At 37.3% G+C, this 20,916-nt stretch overlaps 1 protein-coding gene and 1 long non-coding RNA gene across 2 annotated transcripts in view; one reads left to right on the forward strand and one right to left on the reverse strand.

Moving 5' to 3' along the window:
• Positions 1-5,166: 5,166 nt before the first annotated feature.
• LOC114052467 lies at positions 5,167-14,030 on the reverse strand. The gene is made up of 2 exons (XR_003570246.1): positions 13,814-14,030; positions 5,167-5,422 (listed from the first exon to the last, which is right to left on the reverse strand). It is a non-coding gene; the product is annotated as an uncharacterized LOC114052467 (long non-coding RNA).
• A 2,231-nt stretch (positions 14,031-16,261) lies between these two features.
• The window catches only part of LOC114052466 (cytochrome P450 1A1-like), an 8,984-nt gene continuing 4,329 nt past the window's right edge, over positions 16,262-20,916 (forward strand). The window contains exons 1-5 of the mRNA XM_027875098.1: positions 16,262-16,285; positions 17,486-18,325; positions 18,884-19,007; positions 19,151-19,240; positions 19,341-19,461. Coding sequence (XP_027730899.1) covers positions 16,262-16,285; positions 17,486-18,325; positions 18,884-19,007; positions 19,151-19,240; positions 19,341-19,461 — 1,199 coding nt within the window. The remainder of the gene's footprint in view (positions 16,286-17,485; positions 18,326-18,883; positions 19,008-19,150; positions 19,241-19,340; positions 19,462-20,916) is intronic.

The following is a 20,916-nucleotide window of genomic DNA, read 5'->3' on the forward strand; positions in this document are numbered from 1 at the left end:
TCATCCTGACATATATCTTGCCACTGGATACAGATAGCTCCAGAGGAAAGAGTGAGGCTGGTGACTTTGCCCAGCCCTCCCTCATTTAAATCCAATTCACTTACAAGTCATGGCATCACCTGGCTCTCATTGATTGACTAACAATAGGTCCTAGCCCAAGTCTCTCTTGGTCATTGTTTGAGCCCTAATGACAAAGCATGAGTGTAAACAGCAATTGTTTCTGTTATGTTCTGATTATTATTACATTGAATGATCAATTTTTGGTTTACTTAAAGTGGGGAAAAATTATGGATGCCATCTTTTATCCTGCAGTTATTTTTTATGGCCATGGTGCTCTCAGAGATTAGATTTATGATTTCACTAGAATAGATAATTCCTGGGTGAGCAAGCTCAGTATACCAATGCAAGTCAGTACCTCTTCTGCAACTTATAGTCTGAGAGAATTGGCTATAGCACCAAGAAGTTTAGTGACCTAATCAGGGTCACATATAGTATGTATCAGAGTGGAAACTTGAACCCATGTCTTCTTGGCTTTGAGACTATTTGGGGTATTCAAGGAAGACTACTGCCTCTGGTTTGAGGCTTATAGAGCCCTTTTCAGGGTTGCTTATCCACCTTTGGTGTATTCCAGACACTCAGTTCTCTCTGGTGGTTCCAAGAAGTGGTAACATGCACAATGGCCACACCCAGGTAAACCATCTCAGCAAATGGGCTAAATCAGGCAGTGTCCACCTTAAGCATGTGAAGACTTTCCCCATCGGAATGGGCAGATGAGAACAATGTCTTCCAACAGCCATGAAGGCAGCTAACGTAGGCACTGTGGAATGCTTAGAGCTTGGTCAGACATTGAAGACACTGAGGTCATCCACTGCATCCCAGGTCATCATCAGTCATGTTGACTTTTGTTCTGCCATTGGACTTTGAAGATTCTGGAAAAGAGAGTGAGGCTGATGATTTTGTACAACTCTGCCTCACTTAAATCCAATTCACACAGGAATCAAGACAACATCACCCTATGATGTCATTGGTCCTCTTCAAAAACAAAGTACAAACAACAACAACAACATATATCAGAAGTGAAACTTGAACCTATGTCTTCTTGACACTGAAGCTGACTTTTGAGTCACTGATGTGTCATGGTACTGTCATGGAGTTGCTTCTTCAACTTTATATTGTTTTTGTCTTAGGAAACCTCAGAAAATTAGCCAATGTTTGTTTAATAATCTGATCCCATAGTTGATAGCTCTTCCCCAAATTCTTTTTACTCCCTCCCTTATATTCTTTCATCAGAATGTAAGCTACTTGTGAGCAGGGACTGTCTTTCTTTCTGCTTGTATTTGTATTCCCAGCACTTAGCATCATCATAGTAAGGGCTTAATAAATGCTTTAATCAGTTTTTGTTACTAATCCATACTGTGTTCTTGTAGTTGTTCAGTCATTTTTCAGTCTTGTTTGACTCTTTGTGACAAAGATACAAAGCAAAGATACTGGAGCGATTTGTCATTTCCTTCCCAGCTCATTTTACAGATGAGGAAACTGAGTCAAACAAAGTTAAATGACTTGCCTAGGGTCAAGTATCTGAGGTCACATTTGAACTCAGGAAGATTAGTCTTCCTGATTCCAGGTCCAGCCTTCTATCCCCTGTGCCACCTAGCTGCCCCATGTTCTTGTAAGGCTGTTACAGAATAAAACATGCTTTAAAACATGTTTCAGTTTTGGAAATATATCTATAAAAGGAGGAAGTTGGATCAGGTGATTTCAAAGTTTCCTTTAAGCCCCACATCTTAGATTTTATGATCCTCTTATTAAGATCACGTAGTTGTGCTGTTTTGAAGCTAACACTAGTCCCAGATTGTCTTTTCACATTCATTCACTTTCTACTGCGTATTGTGTATGCTGGAGGGAATATAAAGAAACGTCTTGTTGTCACAGAGCTTACATTCTTTCTACTGAGCACTTCAGAATCATTTCAAATTCCTGATTCCAACTTCCACTGCACCCCTTTTGATATATCCTTTCCCACTTTGTTCTCAGAACTAACTTTATATTCTGGGCTCAGAGAAAGCAAAAAAAGAACCCAGCATTGTGCAAAAGGCTCCTTTTATTTATGTTCTATCTGCACTTACTTCCTTTTAAACCATTTCCAAGGGATCAGTTCTTTAGAAACATCAGTGGTCCAGCTTAAGTTGACTGCTCCTTTCCACTCTGTGGATATTGAAAAGGAAACGAGGGAGAATGGAAGTAAAGGTGTAGTAAAGGGTAGAGGAGATGATATTGGTTTGGTTTTTTAAGGGGGAGGGAATTGCTTCATAGTTGAGGGGAATAAAGTAAACACTAAAGCAAGAATACAAAACAATAAAAACAGCCATTTTGAGGATGGAGAAGTGATGCCATCTAAAACAACTCAGAGACAACAGAAAGGGAAAATCATTCTTTGGACCATTAGAAAGAACAGTTCCACCCCCTGGTGGTAAGTTTAGGGAGTTTTCAACCTCTGCTCAACTTTTAAATGCAGAAATAAAAATTTATGGAGTGCAGTATTGAATGACCCATAAGTAGGGTAGCGTAAAAGGCATTTTACTTATTCAAAGATGATCTTGTCATTTATGAGCCCAAAGGATAATGATACAACAATAGAAGAGAGTATGGAGGAGACTCTTTGCCCATTAACAGTAACCAAACATCCAACCTCCATGACTGATGAACCAGTATTTATTGAGTTTTGAATCCTACTCAAAATATTGTAAGGGATGCAGAAAAAAGTATGAGACATCTCTGTCACCAAAGAACTTATACTCCAGGTAGAGAGATAGAATATATACAAAAGAAAAGTTAACAAGAGAAGGTATTATATAATAAGTGCTAAACGGGTAATACTATTGAGTTTAGAAGGACGGTTCCTAAAGAAAGTTTTCCAGGAAGGAAGGAATTTAAATTTAGGCTTGAAGTTGGTAGATATGAGAAGGGAATGAATTTCAGGAGGGGAGCAGACACTGTGAGCAAAGGCATGGACGTATCTTGTCCTTGAGTCACAAGGCATATTTGCTAGAGGAATAAGTATAATGGTTTGTCTTTAAAAGAGTATCCATGTAGGGGAGTAGTGAGAGATAAAGCTTCAAAAATGGCTTGAGGATGGATTGTGGAATTCCAGGCTAAAGTATTTGAACTACATCTTGTAGGTAATGAGGAACTATTAAATGTTTATAACCTGGCAAAAGACATTATTGGAGATGCAGAGTGTGGTAGAGAGAGGACCAGTCTTAGAATTAGGAAAATTTGGGCTCAATCCTATCTAACCTATGCTAGTTAATTAACCTGGGGAAATCATTTCCAGGGGTGGGGAACCTGCAGCCTCGAAGTCACAGAGGGCCCTCTAGGATCTCAAGTGTGGCCCTTTGACTGTGTCCAAACTTCACAGAACAAACCTTAACAAAGATTTAATAATCCTTAATAAACGGATTTGTTGTGTGAAATTTGGATTCAGTCAAAGGGGTATATTTGAGGATGGGACCTAGAAGGCCACATGTAGCCTCAAGCTCACAGGTTCCCCACCCCTGATTTAACCTGTTGGTGTGCCAGGCAATTTTCTAAGACTAGTTTACAGAAGTATGGCTGATTTGAATTGAATTGAGGCAATTTCCACACCAGTTCTTTAGAGGGATGAAATATAGAACAAAAGTGAAATGAAGGTAATTTACAGATTAATTTGGCAGCAATGCATAGATTGAAGCATGGAGATACTTAAGGAAAGGGAACACAGTTAGAAATCAATTAGAGTAGTCTAGTCTGGATAAGCTAAAATCCTGAGTAGGCATAGTTGCAGGAGAAGTTGAAATAAAGATTGATGTGGGGGATATTAAAAAAAAAAGAACACATGGGGGTATGGTGATTTGACTAGTTGTGGATAGGGAGTGAGAAATAAAATTCACTCCAAGGAATTTTTAAATGATCATGTCTTTTCCAACTCTTGTCCATCCTTTACTCAGTTTCCAAGAAAAGATCTTCCTAAAGCCCAGATGTACCATCACTCCTCCCTATTTAATAAAATCTAGTGGTTCCCTATCATCTCCAGGATCAAATATAAAATTCTCAGTCCTGCATTCAAAGCCCTTTATAACTTGCCCTCTCCCCCAAAGAGAGACTTTCCAGTCTCTATGCTTTACACTCCTCCCCTCTGCAATCCACTCACCCTGATCTCCTTGCTACCCCTCACCCAAGACATGCCACTTCCCAAATTTAGGCATTTTCTGCCCAAAACTGGCTATTCTCCATGCTTGTAATTCTCTGGCTGCTCTGGCTTCCTTCGGGAACTAGCTAAAATTTGACATTCTACTGGAAGACTTTCCTCATTCCCCTTAATTCTAAAGCCTTCCCTCAGCCAACTTAACAACTATATAACTTCTTATTATGTGGTTATTTTCTTGTTGTGTTCCTCATTTAATTATGAGTTCCTTAAAAACAAGGACTGTCTTTTGGCATTCTTTGTATCCTCAGTACTGAGCACTGTGCCTGGCACATGATAGATACTTAATATATTGACTGACTGATGAAATGGAAAAGAGACTGTGTGATCATTTATACTCTTACTGATTTCAATTACTATGGTCAAAACAGCTATAGTCCATTTTAGCTGTTGCTGATGGATATGATCAGTGCTTCAGGTGCTGTGCTAAGCAGTAGAAAGACAAAGTAAAACAATCTCTGCCTTCAAGGAGCTTGCATTCTATTAAGGGAGACAACTTTTACATAAATACCTACCACATGCATACAGAATGGACAGAAGGTGATATAGTTGGGAAGACACTAGTAGCCAGAGGGACTGGGAAAAGTATCCTGCAGAAGGTGGTTCTTAGGCTAAGTTAGAAAGGAAGCCAGGGATTCTTAGACATGTAGAAAAGGGAGAGCCTTCCAGTAATGGAATAAAGATAGTAGAAAGCACCAAGCTGGAAGGTACAGCCAGTGTGCGTGTGAGGAATAGTAAGTAGGCTAATTTGGCTCACCCATAGAATAAATTGATGGGGTGTAATAGACTAGAAAGATAGGATGGGGCCAAGCTGTTCTTTTATTTTTTACTTGAGTCTACTTTGACACCCAAACTATTGAGAAATAACATGATTCAAATGAATAAAATATCACAATATCATCAGAGCCAGAAGAGAACTTAGAGACAGTGTCATCCAACTTTATCATTTGAAAGATCAAGTAATTTAATTAAGGTACAGAGAAGAGAAATGATTGTCCCAAAGTCACATTGATAGTAGTTTGATAGGAATTGGAACCCAGGTCTTCAAACACATAGTCCGGGCAGGACTTCTCACATTCTATAAAAAGGCAACACAAGAAGAAAGGTCCTGCTCTTCTACTGGAGGTTCGGTTGTTTTATTTGAGCCATAGCTGAAAGGGCAGAGAGTCTTACAGTTTACTAAAAAAGAAAAACAAAGAACAAATTAAGTCAGTGATGAGTTCCTTTACTCCTTTTTGTTAAATTTAATTTGGGAACAATTCACTTCGGAATATTAATGAACACTTTCTGTCTTCATACTGGTAGCCTTTTGTGTGGAATGGTCAATCTCCTATCCAATATAATTTCAGAGGAATGTAACGCAACTTTGTTTCCTACACCATCCCAATTGTTCCTTTAATTAAATTCAATGAACATTATACCTATTGTGACCTAGACCCACTGTCAATAATAGAAGTTTCTTTAATAACTCCTTGAACAGCATAACAGTCCCAAATTAGAGTTAGAACAAAAATAAAAATATTTCCCTCTCCTCAAAAATATTCTGGATAGATTACAAACACATTGACAACTTAGTGTGATTTTATTTTCTTCTTCAGAGAATTTTGAGTGAAGGAAAGAGACGATAGAAGTCCATATATTATTTGATACAGATTTCACTTCTTCAGTGGAAACATAATGTGTTGGAAAAGTCAAGAAAAGGATAAATTCATGCTTTTTACAAGTCATGTTCCTCCCAAATGAACCTGGTCTGTGTGATGCTGGGGAAAGAGACTGTTGGGAAAGGGACTCTCTTCTAGGCCTTGAGTGATATTAGTAAGAACAAAAAGTTGTATACCTAAAAGTTTTCATAGGGAAAATGTTTGAAACTAACGTGTAAATAATGTATCATCACCGAATTTTAGAGGATAATTAGCTACAAGAAGAGAGGTTTTTTTGGGGGGGGCCTGCTAATAGCTAAATACCTGTTTCTTGATAGAATTCCTGTACTACTAAGTTATTTCCTAGGTCATTCGATGAATTTATCCAGATTTTCATTTGATTTGCGGTTCCTCTAAAAGCATAATATTGAAGAGTCATTTCATCTTCACATGCATTTTCATCAGTCACAATCAAGTCAACCATAATGAATAAAAGAACAAGATTTTGGTCTTGTTGTTGTTGTTTACTTTAGCAAAAGATCATGAGTGCTTTATGCAAATTTCAGATTTAAAAATTTAAGGCTCTCCATATACATTTTATATTTCTACTTGAGTACTGTGCATTTGCCTTTGAGAGCAGGCATGGCCAAGACATCAAAAATGATTAAACTATTGATTGTTACTCCAATGCTCTTTGATTTTCATTTTGTTTCCATTTACACAGTAATTGTTGCAAAAATTAGCATAGGAAATACAGGGTTTTGAAGTTTTCTTAGTTCTTTTTTAGGTCTTTTAATAACAACCATTATTCATGCTGCCTACTTTTTTAATCTACTATGCTATCTTGAAATAATCATTAGAGCCAGCAATTTTGTAGAATCATTACTAATGGGCAATGTTTTCAGGGGTTGAAAATAGCACCTAATCTGAGTAAATTACTATTTGTACCTTTAAAAAAATTTAGCATTAAATGAATCTCAATGGGCACATGTCTGATGCACATAAATAATATATTTTAAAATAGGATAGGAGCCAAATGAGGGTAAAAAATAACTTATGATTGATTTTTTTTTTTAAAAAATGATGTTTGGGTGGATCTGTGATCTAATGAATGAATGAATGAATGACTGAAAAAAAAACCATTTATGAAGTAATTTTTATGTGCCAAGCACTACACTAGGTGCTAGGGATAGAAAAAGACAATGGTCACTACTTTCAAGGAACTTCCATTCTAATAGGGAAGATAGCCACAGATAGAGGAATGATGGCCAGGGATTATTTTTTGTTTTGTTTTGTTTTTTTGTTTAGGGAAGTCACAGGGATGGTGAATGGATTAAAAGGACAATTGACTGATAGGTCCTTTACAGGAATGGTAATGTTAATTTGACTGCTGTCCCTAGAAGGTATGGATTTTGCTACATATGATGAACTTTCATGATTCAGAACCTCTGGGCTTCAGGGCAAGAACTGAAGTGCTGGCTCACCTATGGATACTTTTTCCAAAAGTGCAGATGGAGATTAATCTATGCCTTCTCATACTTTCCAACTCTCATCTATGTTTTTCCATAAAACTTTCACAATGTCATATAATAAATACTGATTGAATGGATGAACAAATGAATGAATAAAATCATTTGAATTCAGTTTAGGGATCAGAGGATGGGTTCTGATAGTGTGGTCTCTAAACCATTAATTCATTCCTATAGCATTTATTGTCTACTATGTGCCAGGAATTGTGCTACACACTAGGAATAAAGAGACATACAACAAAACGAAAACAAAATACTACCTGGCCCAAGGAATGTAACATGAACTGAGACAAATTCAAAATTTGCACAAAGTACCAAGTTATTTTCTGGGAGTAGGAAAGTGCTAATAACTAGGGAAGTGTGTGTGTATGTATGGGGTCCTAATGGAGGAGATGGAAACTGAACTGAACTTGAAAGGAGCTAATTAGGGATTCTGAGAGGTAGAGTTAAAGAGGACAGTATTCCAGAAATAATTAATAGTCTATAAAAAGGCAAAGATGGGGCAATTATTGCATAGGGTTCTGATGTTATGTCCTAAAATGAACACGTGTATGTTCATTTATATGTATGTATGATGTATGTATATATGTATGTTCATTAATATGTATATGTATAGAGACTAACAGGAAGGTCATTTTGGCTGTTAGGGGGAGTAAAATGAAATTAACTTGGAAAGATATCATGCAGAGGCAGATTATAAAGACTTTAGATGCCTAATATAAAAGGGGTAGTCAGTGAATAAACATTTATCAAACACCTACTATTTGCTAGAAACCACACTAAGTTCTGAAGACATAAAAAATGTGAAAGGTATTTCCTGTTTTCCAGGACTTCATAGTCTAATAAGGGAAATGTAAAAACAATTATGAACAAAAGATATATACAGCACAAATTGGAGATGGTAAACATAGGGAAAGCACTAACATTAAGGGGGATCAGGAAAGGCTTCTTTTTTTTTTTAATTTTAGAATCAAACACCAGAACTCAAACACAGAGTAGAAAAAATAAACTTATTATAAACTTAAATACAAACTAAGAAAAGAAAAAAAGCATGTCATGTGCACAGTAGAACATAAGAGAGGATTCAAAATATATAGCAATAAATTTTCATTTCAAGAAAGCCTGTATGATAAATACTACATGTTTTGTTGAGAGCTTTTCATTGCTTCCTTGTAAGTTTTCTTTTGTTCTCTGCTGTGCACTTTTTACTTTGTTCTCCCCCCAAGAAGGCTATAATTAAGTGCAAATATATTTATATATAGATATAGATATGTACATACACATATACATAGCTACATGGATACATATGTATATAGACATATACTTTTCCTAAGAAATTCTATACCTGATCTTCGTTTTTATGATTGTGCCTATCTCATTTCCTATCCCTCCTGATTCTTCTAGTTTACTTCTACCTGCTTCCTTGCCCTCCTATTATTAGCCTCAACCCCCCTCCCCCAGGATCTCTCCCCATCCTCCCATTCCCATAAATCTAAACACCCTTCTTTTAACCTACTCCCCCACCCTCTCCTTCAGAGATCCCTCCCTTATCTCCCCATCCCCTTACCATATTATTTCTTCTGAATTTAGAAGATTTTTATACTCTTCTAGATAATATATGTACTGTTCCCTCTTGAACCCATTCCCCATGAAAGGAGGTTAGCAGAACTACCAGCCCTCCTCTGCCATCTAATTCCTCTGTGGCAGTTCTTCCTCTTGCACCTCTACTCTTTTTAAGTGTTCCTAGATGGTTTTACTTTTTAAAGTCGTATACTCAGGTCTACCCCAATCTTTCTTACAAACTACCCAATTGCTACTGACAATCTTAGACACAGGTTTTACATTTTACATACATAAAAGGTAAATGGTCTGTCCTTACTGAATCCCTTGTAATCATTCTTGGCTCTTGTATGTCAAATCTTCTATTAAGTTCAGGTTTTTTTTTTTTTTTTAAACAAAGTCCTGGAAGTCTAAGAGTTGATCAAATGTCCTTTTTTTTTCATTCAGGATTATGCTTAACTTTGCTGGGTGTGATATTTTCTGCCAGAACCCCAGTTCTTTTGCTCTTTGATATTTAGTGTTCCAAGACCTGCTGTCCTTTAATGTCTCCACTGCTAGGTCTTATGTGATTCTAATTGTGGCACCATCATATTTAAATGGTTTTGTTTTGTTTTTTTTTTTGCTTATTGCTCCTAATATTTTATCCTTGAGCTGGGAGTTTCAGAATTTGACTATAATATTCCTATGAGTTTTCCTCATAGGATCTCTTTCAAATGGTGATTGACAGATTTTTTTCTATTTCTACTCCCCCCACCCCCACCTTTGTTCTAATGCTTCAGGGCAATTTTCTTTAATTATTTGTTGTACTATTGTATCAAGATTCTTTTTTTAATCATAGCTTTCAGGTAGTTTGATTATTCTTATGTTTTCTTTTCTTGATCTGTTCTCCAGTTAAGTTATTTTTCTTATGTGTGTTTCTCTTCTATTTTTTCATTCTTTATATTTTGTTTAATTATTTCTTGATGTCTCATAACTTCCACAACTTTGCCTTGTCCAATTCTAATTTTCAAGGTGTCATTTTCTCCCTTAAGATTCTGGATCTCCTTTTCTAATTGGTTGACTTTATTTTCACAGTTATCTTGTTTTTCCTGGATTGTTCTTATTTATTTATTTAGTTTTTCCTCAGTCTCTCTCATTTGATTTTTAAAGTCTTTTTTAAGTTCTTCTATAAATTCTTTTTGGGCAGATGACCATTTAATGTTACTCTTTGGGGGCAGAAGAGGGCTTCTTTGCTTAAATATCCTCCTCTGAAGATGAATCCCAGTCTTCTCTATTCCCATAATACTTTCTATGGTTGGATTCTTTTCCCTTTGCCTGTGCATTTTTTTTTTTTTGTAGCAATAGTTTAATTTTTGTAATTACTTCTAGTCCTGGGGTATGGGGGGTTGGTGTCTCTGGCCTCAGATGTTCAGTTCTCCCCTCTAGGCTAGAACCAAAGCCAACTTCTAGCCTCCTGTAAGTGCCCACAGAGAAGGGTGTCCCACCCTACTGCTTCTACATTCACTGGGCATGTTCTGGTTCCTTCTTGCCCCTGCCACTCTCTGCAGCACAGCTGGGTCTGGGATTCCTTGTCAGCTGAGGTTCCCTCAATATTCCCTGGCTGAAATGCCCAACTGCCCTCACTGTCCAGGGGTAAAAGTTCCCGTGGCTGGGGCAGAGGCAGCCTCTCAACCCAGCTAACCTCAAGGCTTGAGGCTTGTTGGTTTGTTTTAGCAGATCCTAGCCTGTACCAAACCTGTCCTGGGATTTTCCTTCAGATCTTCTTGGGTTGTCCTAAGAGGACCCGTGTTGTGCCCCTATTTTTATTTATTTTTTACTTTCACTTTGTTCACTGTGAGGTGCTATTTTATTTCTTTTGTAGGAGAAAATCTTGAGAGTTTGGAATTTTCTGACCTACTCTGCCATCTTCCCAGAATCCTCTCAGGAAAGGCTTCTTGTAGAAGGTGGGATGCTGGCTGGAACTTGAAAGAAGCCAAGGAAACCAGGAAGCAGAGTTGAACTGGGAGAGAATTCCAGACATAGGGACAACCTGAGGGAATTAGAGGCTGTGGTATTTAGAAATGGAGTGCTTTCTGCAAGAAACAGGAAGGAGGAGTTTTAATTGTTGGAATCCAATGCCCCTTTGTGACAAGTAGGTGACCATAGAGTGTTAAAGGCTATATTGATAAAGAACAAGCCCCAGCAGATCTTTCCAAGCTGAGTAGACTTCGCAGATTGGCCTGGAAAAAGACTGACTATTGTCTAAGTATGAAGGAGTTCAATGCTAAGACAGTTGGCCACTAGATGATTACTTTTATTTCTGCCAACATTGACTCACAAAGTCCATACTAATTAGTGAAGGAGGTTTAATTTGTACCAAAGGGTATAAAAACCCATATCAATTAAATCACAGGCGTTAGAAATTTTGAAGCAATTGTTATAAACATTGTCAATTTTTAAAAATAGCAGCTTTTCAAAGTACTAAGTTTTTCTAAAATGAGCAAAATACCTATTTTAGAGTATATAAACATTAGTGACATCTGTTTGAAAGTATGATTATTATTCCTTTATTTTTTCACTCTGTGGTATTATATAAAAAAGGTTATTTGGGACTTATTTTCAAATAGATTTAAAAAAAAACAGTTACAGATTTGTTATAGAAATGTTCACATAAAGGTTTGAGTTTCCATTCATAATTAGGACATAATTAGGACACGACAGGAAGGAAGAAGGAAGGAAAGAAGGAAGGAAGGAGGTGAGTCCCATAGTAATTTCTTTCCATTGTCCCCAGTTCTACCTCTGAGACAAATAGAACAGGTTGAACTACAAAATCATACTTCTTCCACAAGGCAGATCATCAAATACTTAAAGACACCTTTGGTGTTTTCCCTAAGTCTTCTCTCCCTCAGGCTAAATAGCTCCAGTTCCATAACTGCATCCTCATATGGTGTGATCTATCCCTTCAATATCATGGTTGCTATTTTCAGTATACACTTTATTTTTGTCACTGCCCTTCCTAAAAGTTATTATATAAAACTGATCATAGTACTCAAATATGATCTGATTAGGACATAGAAAGATCATAGGCTTAGAGCTGAGAGGGATATTGGACTTTAAATTGTCCAACCCTTCCCCTCCCATTTTATGAATGAGAAAAGAGACCCAGAGAAGGGCTTGGACAGGTTCTACATTCCCAATAATGAGAATAGTAAACACTGAAACATAAGCCAGGTCATCTAACTCCAAATCTAGTGCCCTTTTCATTGCACTGTAACTCTCGAGTATGAGTCACCTCTCTTCCATGCTATGTCAGAAGAGATTCAAGATAATTTTCTATTCTATCCTTACCCATAATATCAGAAAATTCATTGATGCTCATAATTGATCATTAGTTAGCAAATGCTTATTGAGGATTACCATATTTATTGAATAATACCATTCTAGGCACTATGAATGATCCCAAGGCACCATAAGATCAATCAATCCTTAAACAAGTTATTTATTAAGCACCCACTCCAGTATGTTACAGGTACTGTTTGAGGCACTGAGGATACAAAGACAGAGATGAAGCATTTGCTGCTCTCAAAGAGCTTACATTAAATCAGGGGAAACAACACACACACACACACACACACACACACACACACACACACACTCACACACATACTCACACATGCATAGACAAAATAAATGCAAGGTAATTTGGGGAGGGATGGAGAAGGTAGAATCTTGAAATGTTCTCTGGATCACATACACATATACACACACAATGATTATCACTGGGTCATAGAATTTTAGGATTGGAAGGGATCATAAAAGTCATCTAGTGCCTAGTCCAGGACTTCTTAAACTTTTTCCACTTGAGACCCTTTGCATTTTGGCAGCTAGTTGGCTTTTCATGGCCTGAAGGCATGAACATTGCAAAGTGTGCATGCTTTGTATTCAGAACCAAGGCTGCAGTGAAGTTGTTCCAGGGCAAGTGCTGCCAGAAACACCTCAGATTCATTTTGAGTTTGATTTTGAATTAATTTGTGGTCATCGCAGGTTCGTAAACCTTTTACTCTTGCCAAATTTCTCACCACCCCATATGAGGTCACAGCCCACGGTTTAAGAAGGGCTGGCCTAGTCCAACTTCCCTTCCAATTACCTCCATGATAGATTTGCCTCTCAACAAACAATTCAAATAATGGTAAAGTTCCCTCCTTTGTGAAGAAGTTCATTTCACTGCTGAGTATTTATAATGCTTTGAGTCCAGTAAAATTATAATGTTAAGCTCATTCTATTATATTCTATATTGAAATCTGATACTGATGGGGTATGGGCCCACCATTCAGTTTCAGAAGCTGAGACCTTTGCCCCTTTCATCAAAAGGAATTTGGTTCCCATTTGTCTCTGGGCCCCAGAAAACCCTTAAACTTTTTTACTCTGGTCTCTGGTTCCTTATCAACTCCCCTTATGTCCCTTTGAAAGCCCTAGCCTCATCTTTTGATCTTATGCAGATGCCTTTCAAACTTCCTCCTTCCAGTTCCCTTCATTATCTATTCCCGTTGTTTATTCAATCTCTTAGACCTTCCAAATGGAATTCTTATCTAGACCCTTTTCCCAACCACTCCCCCCCCCCCCCCCCAGCCACCCAAAGTTACTTTAGTGTATATAAGATCCACCCTGGCCCCCATTCAAAAGCTGAGATTTTCTCATGCCCAAAAGGCTGAGACTCTCTCATGCTTGCTGGTCCGCAGGGGCCTTGTGCAGTCTCTCTTGAAAGAGAGGGTGAAGGCAAGATTGTGAAGGGCTTTGAGTGTCAAATGGAGGAATTTGTATTTTACCCTCAAGGCAACGCGAAGACAAAGATAGCTACAAACCTAAGCCTTTTGGGTGCAGTTCAGTTTCCTTTTTCATCTCCTTCCCCAGATGTTCTCCTTATTTCTTCTTTCTTTGATGCTTTTCTCTTCCTATCTCTCCGACTGGATTTACTTTTTTTTTTCATTCTCTTCTACTTCTTCCTTTTCTGCCCCCTTTCTTTCTCAGGTTTGGCATTACACTTCACTCCCTCCATTCAGAATGGTCGAGCCCTGACTCTCGGGTCCGTTCAGTCCTCCTCCCCTCTCGCCCCCATTGGCTCTATTTCTCTCTTATTCTGCAATCTTTCCCCTTTGTTTACCCTTTTTCCCAGTCCGGAATCCTAGCCAACATTCCCTGTTCTTTAACTCCTCCAGTTAATAATTTTTTTTTCTCTTACTTTGCCGCGGATCCTCTCTTTATTCCTGGCTTGGCTCCCCCCTCCCCAACAGTACTGAAAGGATTTTTCTCCCAGACCCTGGCAGATTCCAAAGTCAGCCAATTCTCTGACCTCCCCTCGTTAGGTTCCCGGGCACTCCTCACATCCTACACTTCTTGGACAGCTGAAATCAGGAAGGAAGCAGCAGGACGGGTCTAGGGGGCCCTTACTGCAAGTAAGTTTCAATTCTTGGGGTCAGAGGATTTGAGCTTGGTCCAGTAACTTTTTCTAGGCTAGTTCCCCAAATTCCTCTTTCTCATCCTGGCACCATATTCCGAGAGACAGTACAAAATTTCGAGGAAACAGTGGAGCCCTGGAGAGTTACATTCTAGGCTGGAGTAAACAGTGGAATGAGGCACTGTTGACTTTTAATGGTCTCAAAAATCTATGCGGTTTTTTTCTTTCAAACACACCAAATCAGTCCAGACTGCTACCACTAGCGGACTTTTCGTTTAAGGAAGTAAATAATAATGCATACTGAGCTCCACAGGGCTTGGAGTACGTGGCAAAGGCGCAGGATTTAAAGTCAAAGGAACTGCATTTGATTTCCTCTTTACCGCTTTGTAGTTGGGTGACCTTGGACAAATAGACATTTCTTCTCTCTTGATTTCTTCCTTTGTAAAATGAGGGTGTTAGACTAGCTAGATGGCCCCCTAAGGTCCCTTTCTAGATAATACAAGGGACCCACTGCCTGACGCTGCCACCCTGTTCCCTTTGTCCCACTAGCAGCAGGAAAACACAAACAGAATGTTTCTTTAGGATTTTTTCAGAGCTGGGAAATTTGCCAATAAATCTGTTTGTGATAGAAGACTTGGGAGCAACTACTAAGGGAAACAGCATTTGTAGACATAAAGAATCTAGTATGTGCCCTCCTGGTCTACAATCCTATTGATTTATTACATTTAAAAAATTCCTGAGACAGCTTAGAAAATAATATAGCTAGGGAATATGAATACGTATATACACACATATGAACAAATATAAAACACAACTTTTCATGTTTATATGTCATATCTACTAACTAATGTAGTATTTTGTTTTGTAAATACAATTGATTATTATTTCAGTGAGCAGGGTTTTTTTTTTTTTTTTATTTGTGTCCAGGAGAAATTTTGGCTATTTAAAACAAAGGTAAGTAAAAGGCAACACTATTAAATTTGCAAAAGTTAAAGAAAAATGAAACAAACAGGAAATAAATGGGAAAATAATAACTGGTGGATTATAAAGTCATTCTTCTGCAAAATATAGAAAGCCACTGGGCTTTCAGGCTTGATTCATTTTTTAAAATGTTGACTTATGTAGGAAAAGTATTATAGAAACTATCTCTCGATTGTAATATCACAACTTAATTTGATAGTAAAAAAAATACAATAGGGGCAACTAGGTGGTGCAGTGGATAGAGCACCAGCCCTGTAGTCAGGAGGACCTGAGTTCAAATCTGGCTTCAGAAACATAACACTTACTACCTGTGTGACTCTGAGTAAGTCACTTAACCCCAATTGCCTCATACGAAACAAAAAAAAAATATACAACAAAAAAATATACAACATCTTTCTTAACCTTTTTTTTTTGAGGTCTTGGAGGTGTTGAAGTATAATTTAATCTTTGTAGACAACTTCCTCAACCATTGCAGCTTAGCAACTCATCTCTAACTTAAGAGTCTTAAAGACTGAAAGGATAAGGGATAGGCCAACGGCGCATGATTCAGTTAGTATGTGTGAGAAATAGAACTTAAATATAGGTCTCCTTGATTCTAAAGTCATCCTCTCCACTATGCTCTTCTGTCTCTCTCTTAACCAAGGTGCAACGAGCTGCTTCCTTAGTCAACAGATATTTATTTGTAAATTTTTATTGATCTTTTATTTTTTTACGCCATCATAGTTTTCTGCAGTGTCTCTCCCCCTCCCTCAGAAAGTCATTTCATATAAAAAGTAGTATCTTTTAGAGACAAAAGAAAAGAAAGAAGGACAAAATCATCACAACCAATCAATACATTGAAAAAATCAGAAAACATGTATGGTGTGTGACACCAATGAACTTCCCACCTCCACAAAAGGTTAGGTTGGGTCTTCTCACAGCTCTTCACTTAAGTCATGCTTGATCTTTATAGTTGTGTTACATTCATTTTTTAAAATTTTTTGATGTGAGGTTATTCTATTTCATTGTTGTAGTCATTGTGTATACTGTTTTCTAGGCTTTTCTTACTCCACTCTACTTTAGTTCATATAAATCTTTGTTTTTCTGCATTTATCACAATAATAATTTCTTACAGCATGGTAATATGCTATTACTTCATGTACTCACATTTTGTTCAGTCATTCCCCAATCAGTGGGCATCTAATTTATTTCCATTTTTTTGTTCTCACAAAAAAGTACTGAGATAAAATATTTTGGTGTATATGGGAACATCCTTCTTATCAATGACTTCCTTGTGATATAGACTCAGTAATGGAGTCTTTGGGTCAAATGATATAGACATTTTATTGACTTTGCTTACATAATTTCAAATTGCTTTTGAAAATAGTTGTACCAAGGCACAGCTGTACCAACAATGTATTAGTGTGCCTATTATCCTACAACCCTGCTGTAATTGACTATTGCCATTTTTTGTCATCTTTACCAATTTGCAGGGTGTGAGGTGATATCTCTGACTTATTTTGACTTGCATTTTTCTTATTATTAATGATTTGGAGCATTCTTTTATGTACTTCTGAGTATTTGCAATTCTTTTGCAAACCTTTGATTCATTTCCTTTGACCATTTGAGGAGTGGTTATTAGTCATACACACACATATTTACACATGCATATTTGCACATACATACACATGTCATATTAGTGAGATGTAACTAATACTTGTCATATAACTAATAGATGTCATAAAAAACACATGTAGTTAATACATGACTGATATCTACAAATGCATCTATATATAGATATATGTATATATATATATTTGAAAATTATTTATCTATCTTGGATGCTAAATCTTTATCTGAGAAATTTGATATGAAAGATTTTATTTTTCATTCCATCACTTCTTCTCTTAACCAGGAATGGTTTGGAGAGGGGCTATTCCTAAGCATATGATAATTATTTTTTTTTTGTTGTTGTTACATCAGCAAAAGGATTGATTTACAACTAAAATAGAGTCTGTAATTTTTTAAATTTGGAGGATTAAAAGTCTTTTGATCTATCCCTAGAATCATCAGACAGGAGAGATTTCCATTAAGGTATACTTTTTTTTTTCCATTTCAGGTACTTTACTTGCTGAAAATGATGTTTGATGTAGAAATCACTTCCAAAGAGGTTATCATTTCTCTTTTAGTTTTGGTAATAGTTTTTATTTTTGTAAAAGCACTGGGAAACAGGGACAAAAAGCAGATGTCTCCTCCAGGCCCATGGCCATTCCCCATAATAGGGAATCTTCTTCAACTTGGAGATCATCCTTATCTTACATTTATGGAGATGAGGAAGAAATATGGTGATGTATTTCTTATCATACTGGGAATGGTCCCTGTTGTTGTGGTGAATGGTGAAGAAATGGTGAAGAAAGGCTTACTCAAAGAGGGAGAGAATTTTGCTGGCAGACCCCACATGCATACATTTTCTTTCTTTGCTGAGGGCAAAAGTCTTTCATTTTCAGTGAACTATGGAGAGAGTTGGAAGCTCCATAAGAAACTCGCCATAAATGCCTTAAGATCCTTTTCCAAAGCAGAAGCAAAATCCTCTACCTGCTCTTGTATCCTAGAGGAACATGTCACTGAAGAAGTTTCTGAATTAGTAAAAGTCTTCACAAAACTGTCATTGAAGCAAGGCAGCTTTGACCCTAAAAGTCCCATTACTTGTGCTGTTGCTAATGTTGTCTGTGCCTTATGCTTTGGCAAGAGGTATGACCACTTTGATGAGGAGTTTCTCAGAGTGATTAAAACAAATGAAGAACTCTTGAAAGCCTCAAGTGCGGCTAACCCAGATGATTTTATCCCATGCTTTCGCTGCCTCCTGCTGCGTATTATAAATGCTCCTCGTGAGTTTTATCATCAACTAAATAGGTTTCTTGAACAGCATGTACAAGATCATATTGCCACATTTGATAAGGTAGGCATTTTAATTAATGTCAGCCAAGTGCTTTGTAGTGTAACGAGGTTATCAATACATATGAAGGAGAATGTAATTTCACCTGTCTCCCAGGGTGGGGTGGATGCTTTCTTGCTTTTGTTTCAATTTGAGAGTCAACAAGATTAAATTGACCTGGTTCCCAAATATGTACATTGTTGTCAGAGACTACAGAACTCTGAGCCGTGGTCATCTTTGGGCTGATCCTAGAAATCAGGCAGGTGGACCATTTCTCTTACCATGCCAAGGTTTTTCAAAAGGCAATAGGTAGCCTTTGGCCTTAAATAAACTCTCACTGAAAAGTTTAGCTTTGAATACCCTTTCTTTTGGCAAAAAGGGGTAACCATAGTGCCTACATATAATTCTCAGCAATGGGGAGTCCTGGGTATGATTATGTCCCTTTATGGCTGAGGTGGAGTGAGGAAGGAGGTCATTGGAATGAGTTGAGGTGGTTGAGGGTTTGACAAACAAATGTTGATAAGGATTATGGGAGGGGTTGAGATGGGGGAGGAATAATGGGCTCAAATTTTATTTTTCCAGAATCATCTCAGAGATATCACTGATGCTCTGGTTGGTATATGTCAAGACAAAAGTGCCACAACAAAGACTGCTACCTTAAGTGACGATGAGATCATAAGTACTGTGAGTGACATCTTTGGAGCTGGTAGGTACCATTGTCTATAACCCTACATTGGGGAGAACTTAAAATGCTTTAAACCTCTTTATGCTGTCCACCAGTGAAAATGAATTTGTTAATAATCTATTTCTTCTCTAAGAAGCACATTTCATCATATTTCCCCCCTCCAGGGTTTGACACAGTATCAACATTTCTAAGTTGGAGCTTTCTCTACTTGATTTACTACCCAGAAGTACAAGCAAAAATCCATGAAGAAATTGGTAATATCATGTTATAGGAATAAAAAAAAGGCAATCTAGCCATGCAATATTCTGCAGCCTATCATAATCCTCATTAAGCACAGTCATTTGCTTTCTGCAGATGGAAATATTGGCCTCAAACCACCCAGATTTGAAGACAGAAAGAATTTACCCTACACAGAAGCTTTTATAAATGAAATCTTCAGGCATACTACGTTTATTCCATTCACTATCCCTCACTGGTAAGCGTGTGGCTCCATCTCTTTATGTGATTTTTAAATGGAAACAATGGGGATTTATTTCAATTCTTCAATCTGAAGTCTTGAAAAAAATGTAAATGTTTTGAAAAATGGGTTTAAAAGTTGGCCTATTTTTGTTTAAAAAACTGCAGTGACTTTCTAGCTGTGTGACCCTGGGCAAGTCACTTAACCCCATTGCCTAGCCAAAACAAACAAACAAACAAACAAACAAAAACAAAAACAAAAAGCAAAACAAAACAAAACAAACAAACAAAAAAACTACAGTGAATGTTTCAGGTGGAGCAAAGGGATTTTGGAGGAATGTTTCTCAAAACTAATTCAATATCAATCAATCTCTCTCTCTCTCATCTCTATCTCTCTGGGTCTCTATTTATGTCTGTGTCTCTGTTTTTACCCCTGTCTCACTTTCTCTCCTTAATTTAGATCTGAAAACTCTATATAACCTCATGCCAAAGTATACTGATAATCTAATATCATCTTATTTAAAGGAATATTTGTGTATTGTTATCTTTAAGGTTGCTATAAAGAATTTCATCTCAATTTATGAAAGTGATTTTTGATGCATTATCAGGTTTGTAATCATGTAAGAATTTCCCTGCAAATTCTCATTAGTTATTTTTCTCTCTATTGAGCAGAGTTGCATTTTGTTGTTGTTGTGTTTTGTATGAATGGGGTTCAGCCATCCCACTGCCAAAACCCCTCAAGAGTTGTTAATTGTGAAGGGCAATCAGTTAAACTAGTGAAATGCCTTCTCACAGCAATGATGTTGAGGGAGTGCTGCTATAACCCTATGAAGAATAGAAACTAGAACTGGACTTCCCTTTCAAATAAAGTCAATATATGAACATTTGGGGTGCAGGTGGGCCCAGTCTAATGAAAGGTATTCACTTCAGGATTCTTTTAAATAGCCAGTTCTCACATTGCACTGTAAATAAAATTCAAATTGCCAAAGTTAATACATACTTTTTCAGGAACACATCATCAGCATAAAGTAAGGTAGCCTTATGTTCTGGGAAGTAGGATGGTGTAGTGGAAAGACTGCTCAATTTGGAGTCAGAGGACCCCAGTTCAAATTTTGATGATATCCTTCACAGTCTATGAGACCGTGGGCAGAGTAATTTAACTTCTTTGGGCCTTACTTGTCTTTCGAGTAAGGAGACTTGAGTTCAAATCCCATCTTGGATAATGGCTACCTATGTGACCTTCAGCAAGTCACAACCTTTTTGTGCTCTAAAGACAATAAATTTTTCTCTTCTGCCTCCAGGGATCTTTGATTTTATGGCACTATCATTGGTCTAATAGCTTGGTAGAGTTAGAATCATAGAATGTCAGTACCAGAAGAACCATAGGAAATTCTCAGAGGTTCTTTTTTCTTTTCTTTTCTTTTCTTTTTTCTTTTCTTTTCTTTTCTTTTCTTTTCTTTTCTTTTCTTTTCTT

The sequence above is a fragment of the Vombatus ursinus genome, unplaced genomic scaffold (genome assembly GCF_900497805.2).
Source record: "Vombatus ursinus unplaced genomic scaffold, bare-nosed wombat genome assembly UNPS02014807.1, whole genome shotgun sequence".
Taxonomy (NCBI): domain Eukaryota; kingdom Metazoa; phylum Chordata; class Mammalia; order Diprotodontia; family Vombatidae; genus Vombatus; species Vombatus ursinus.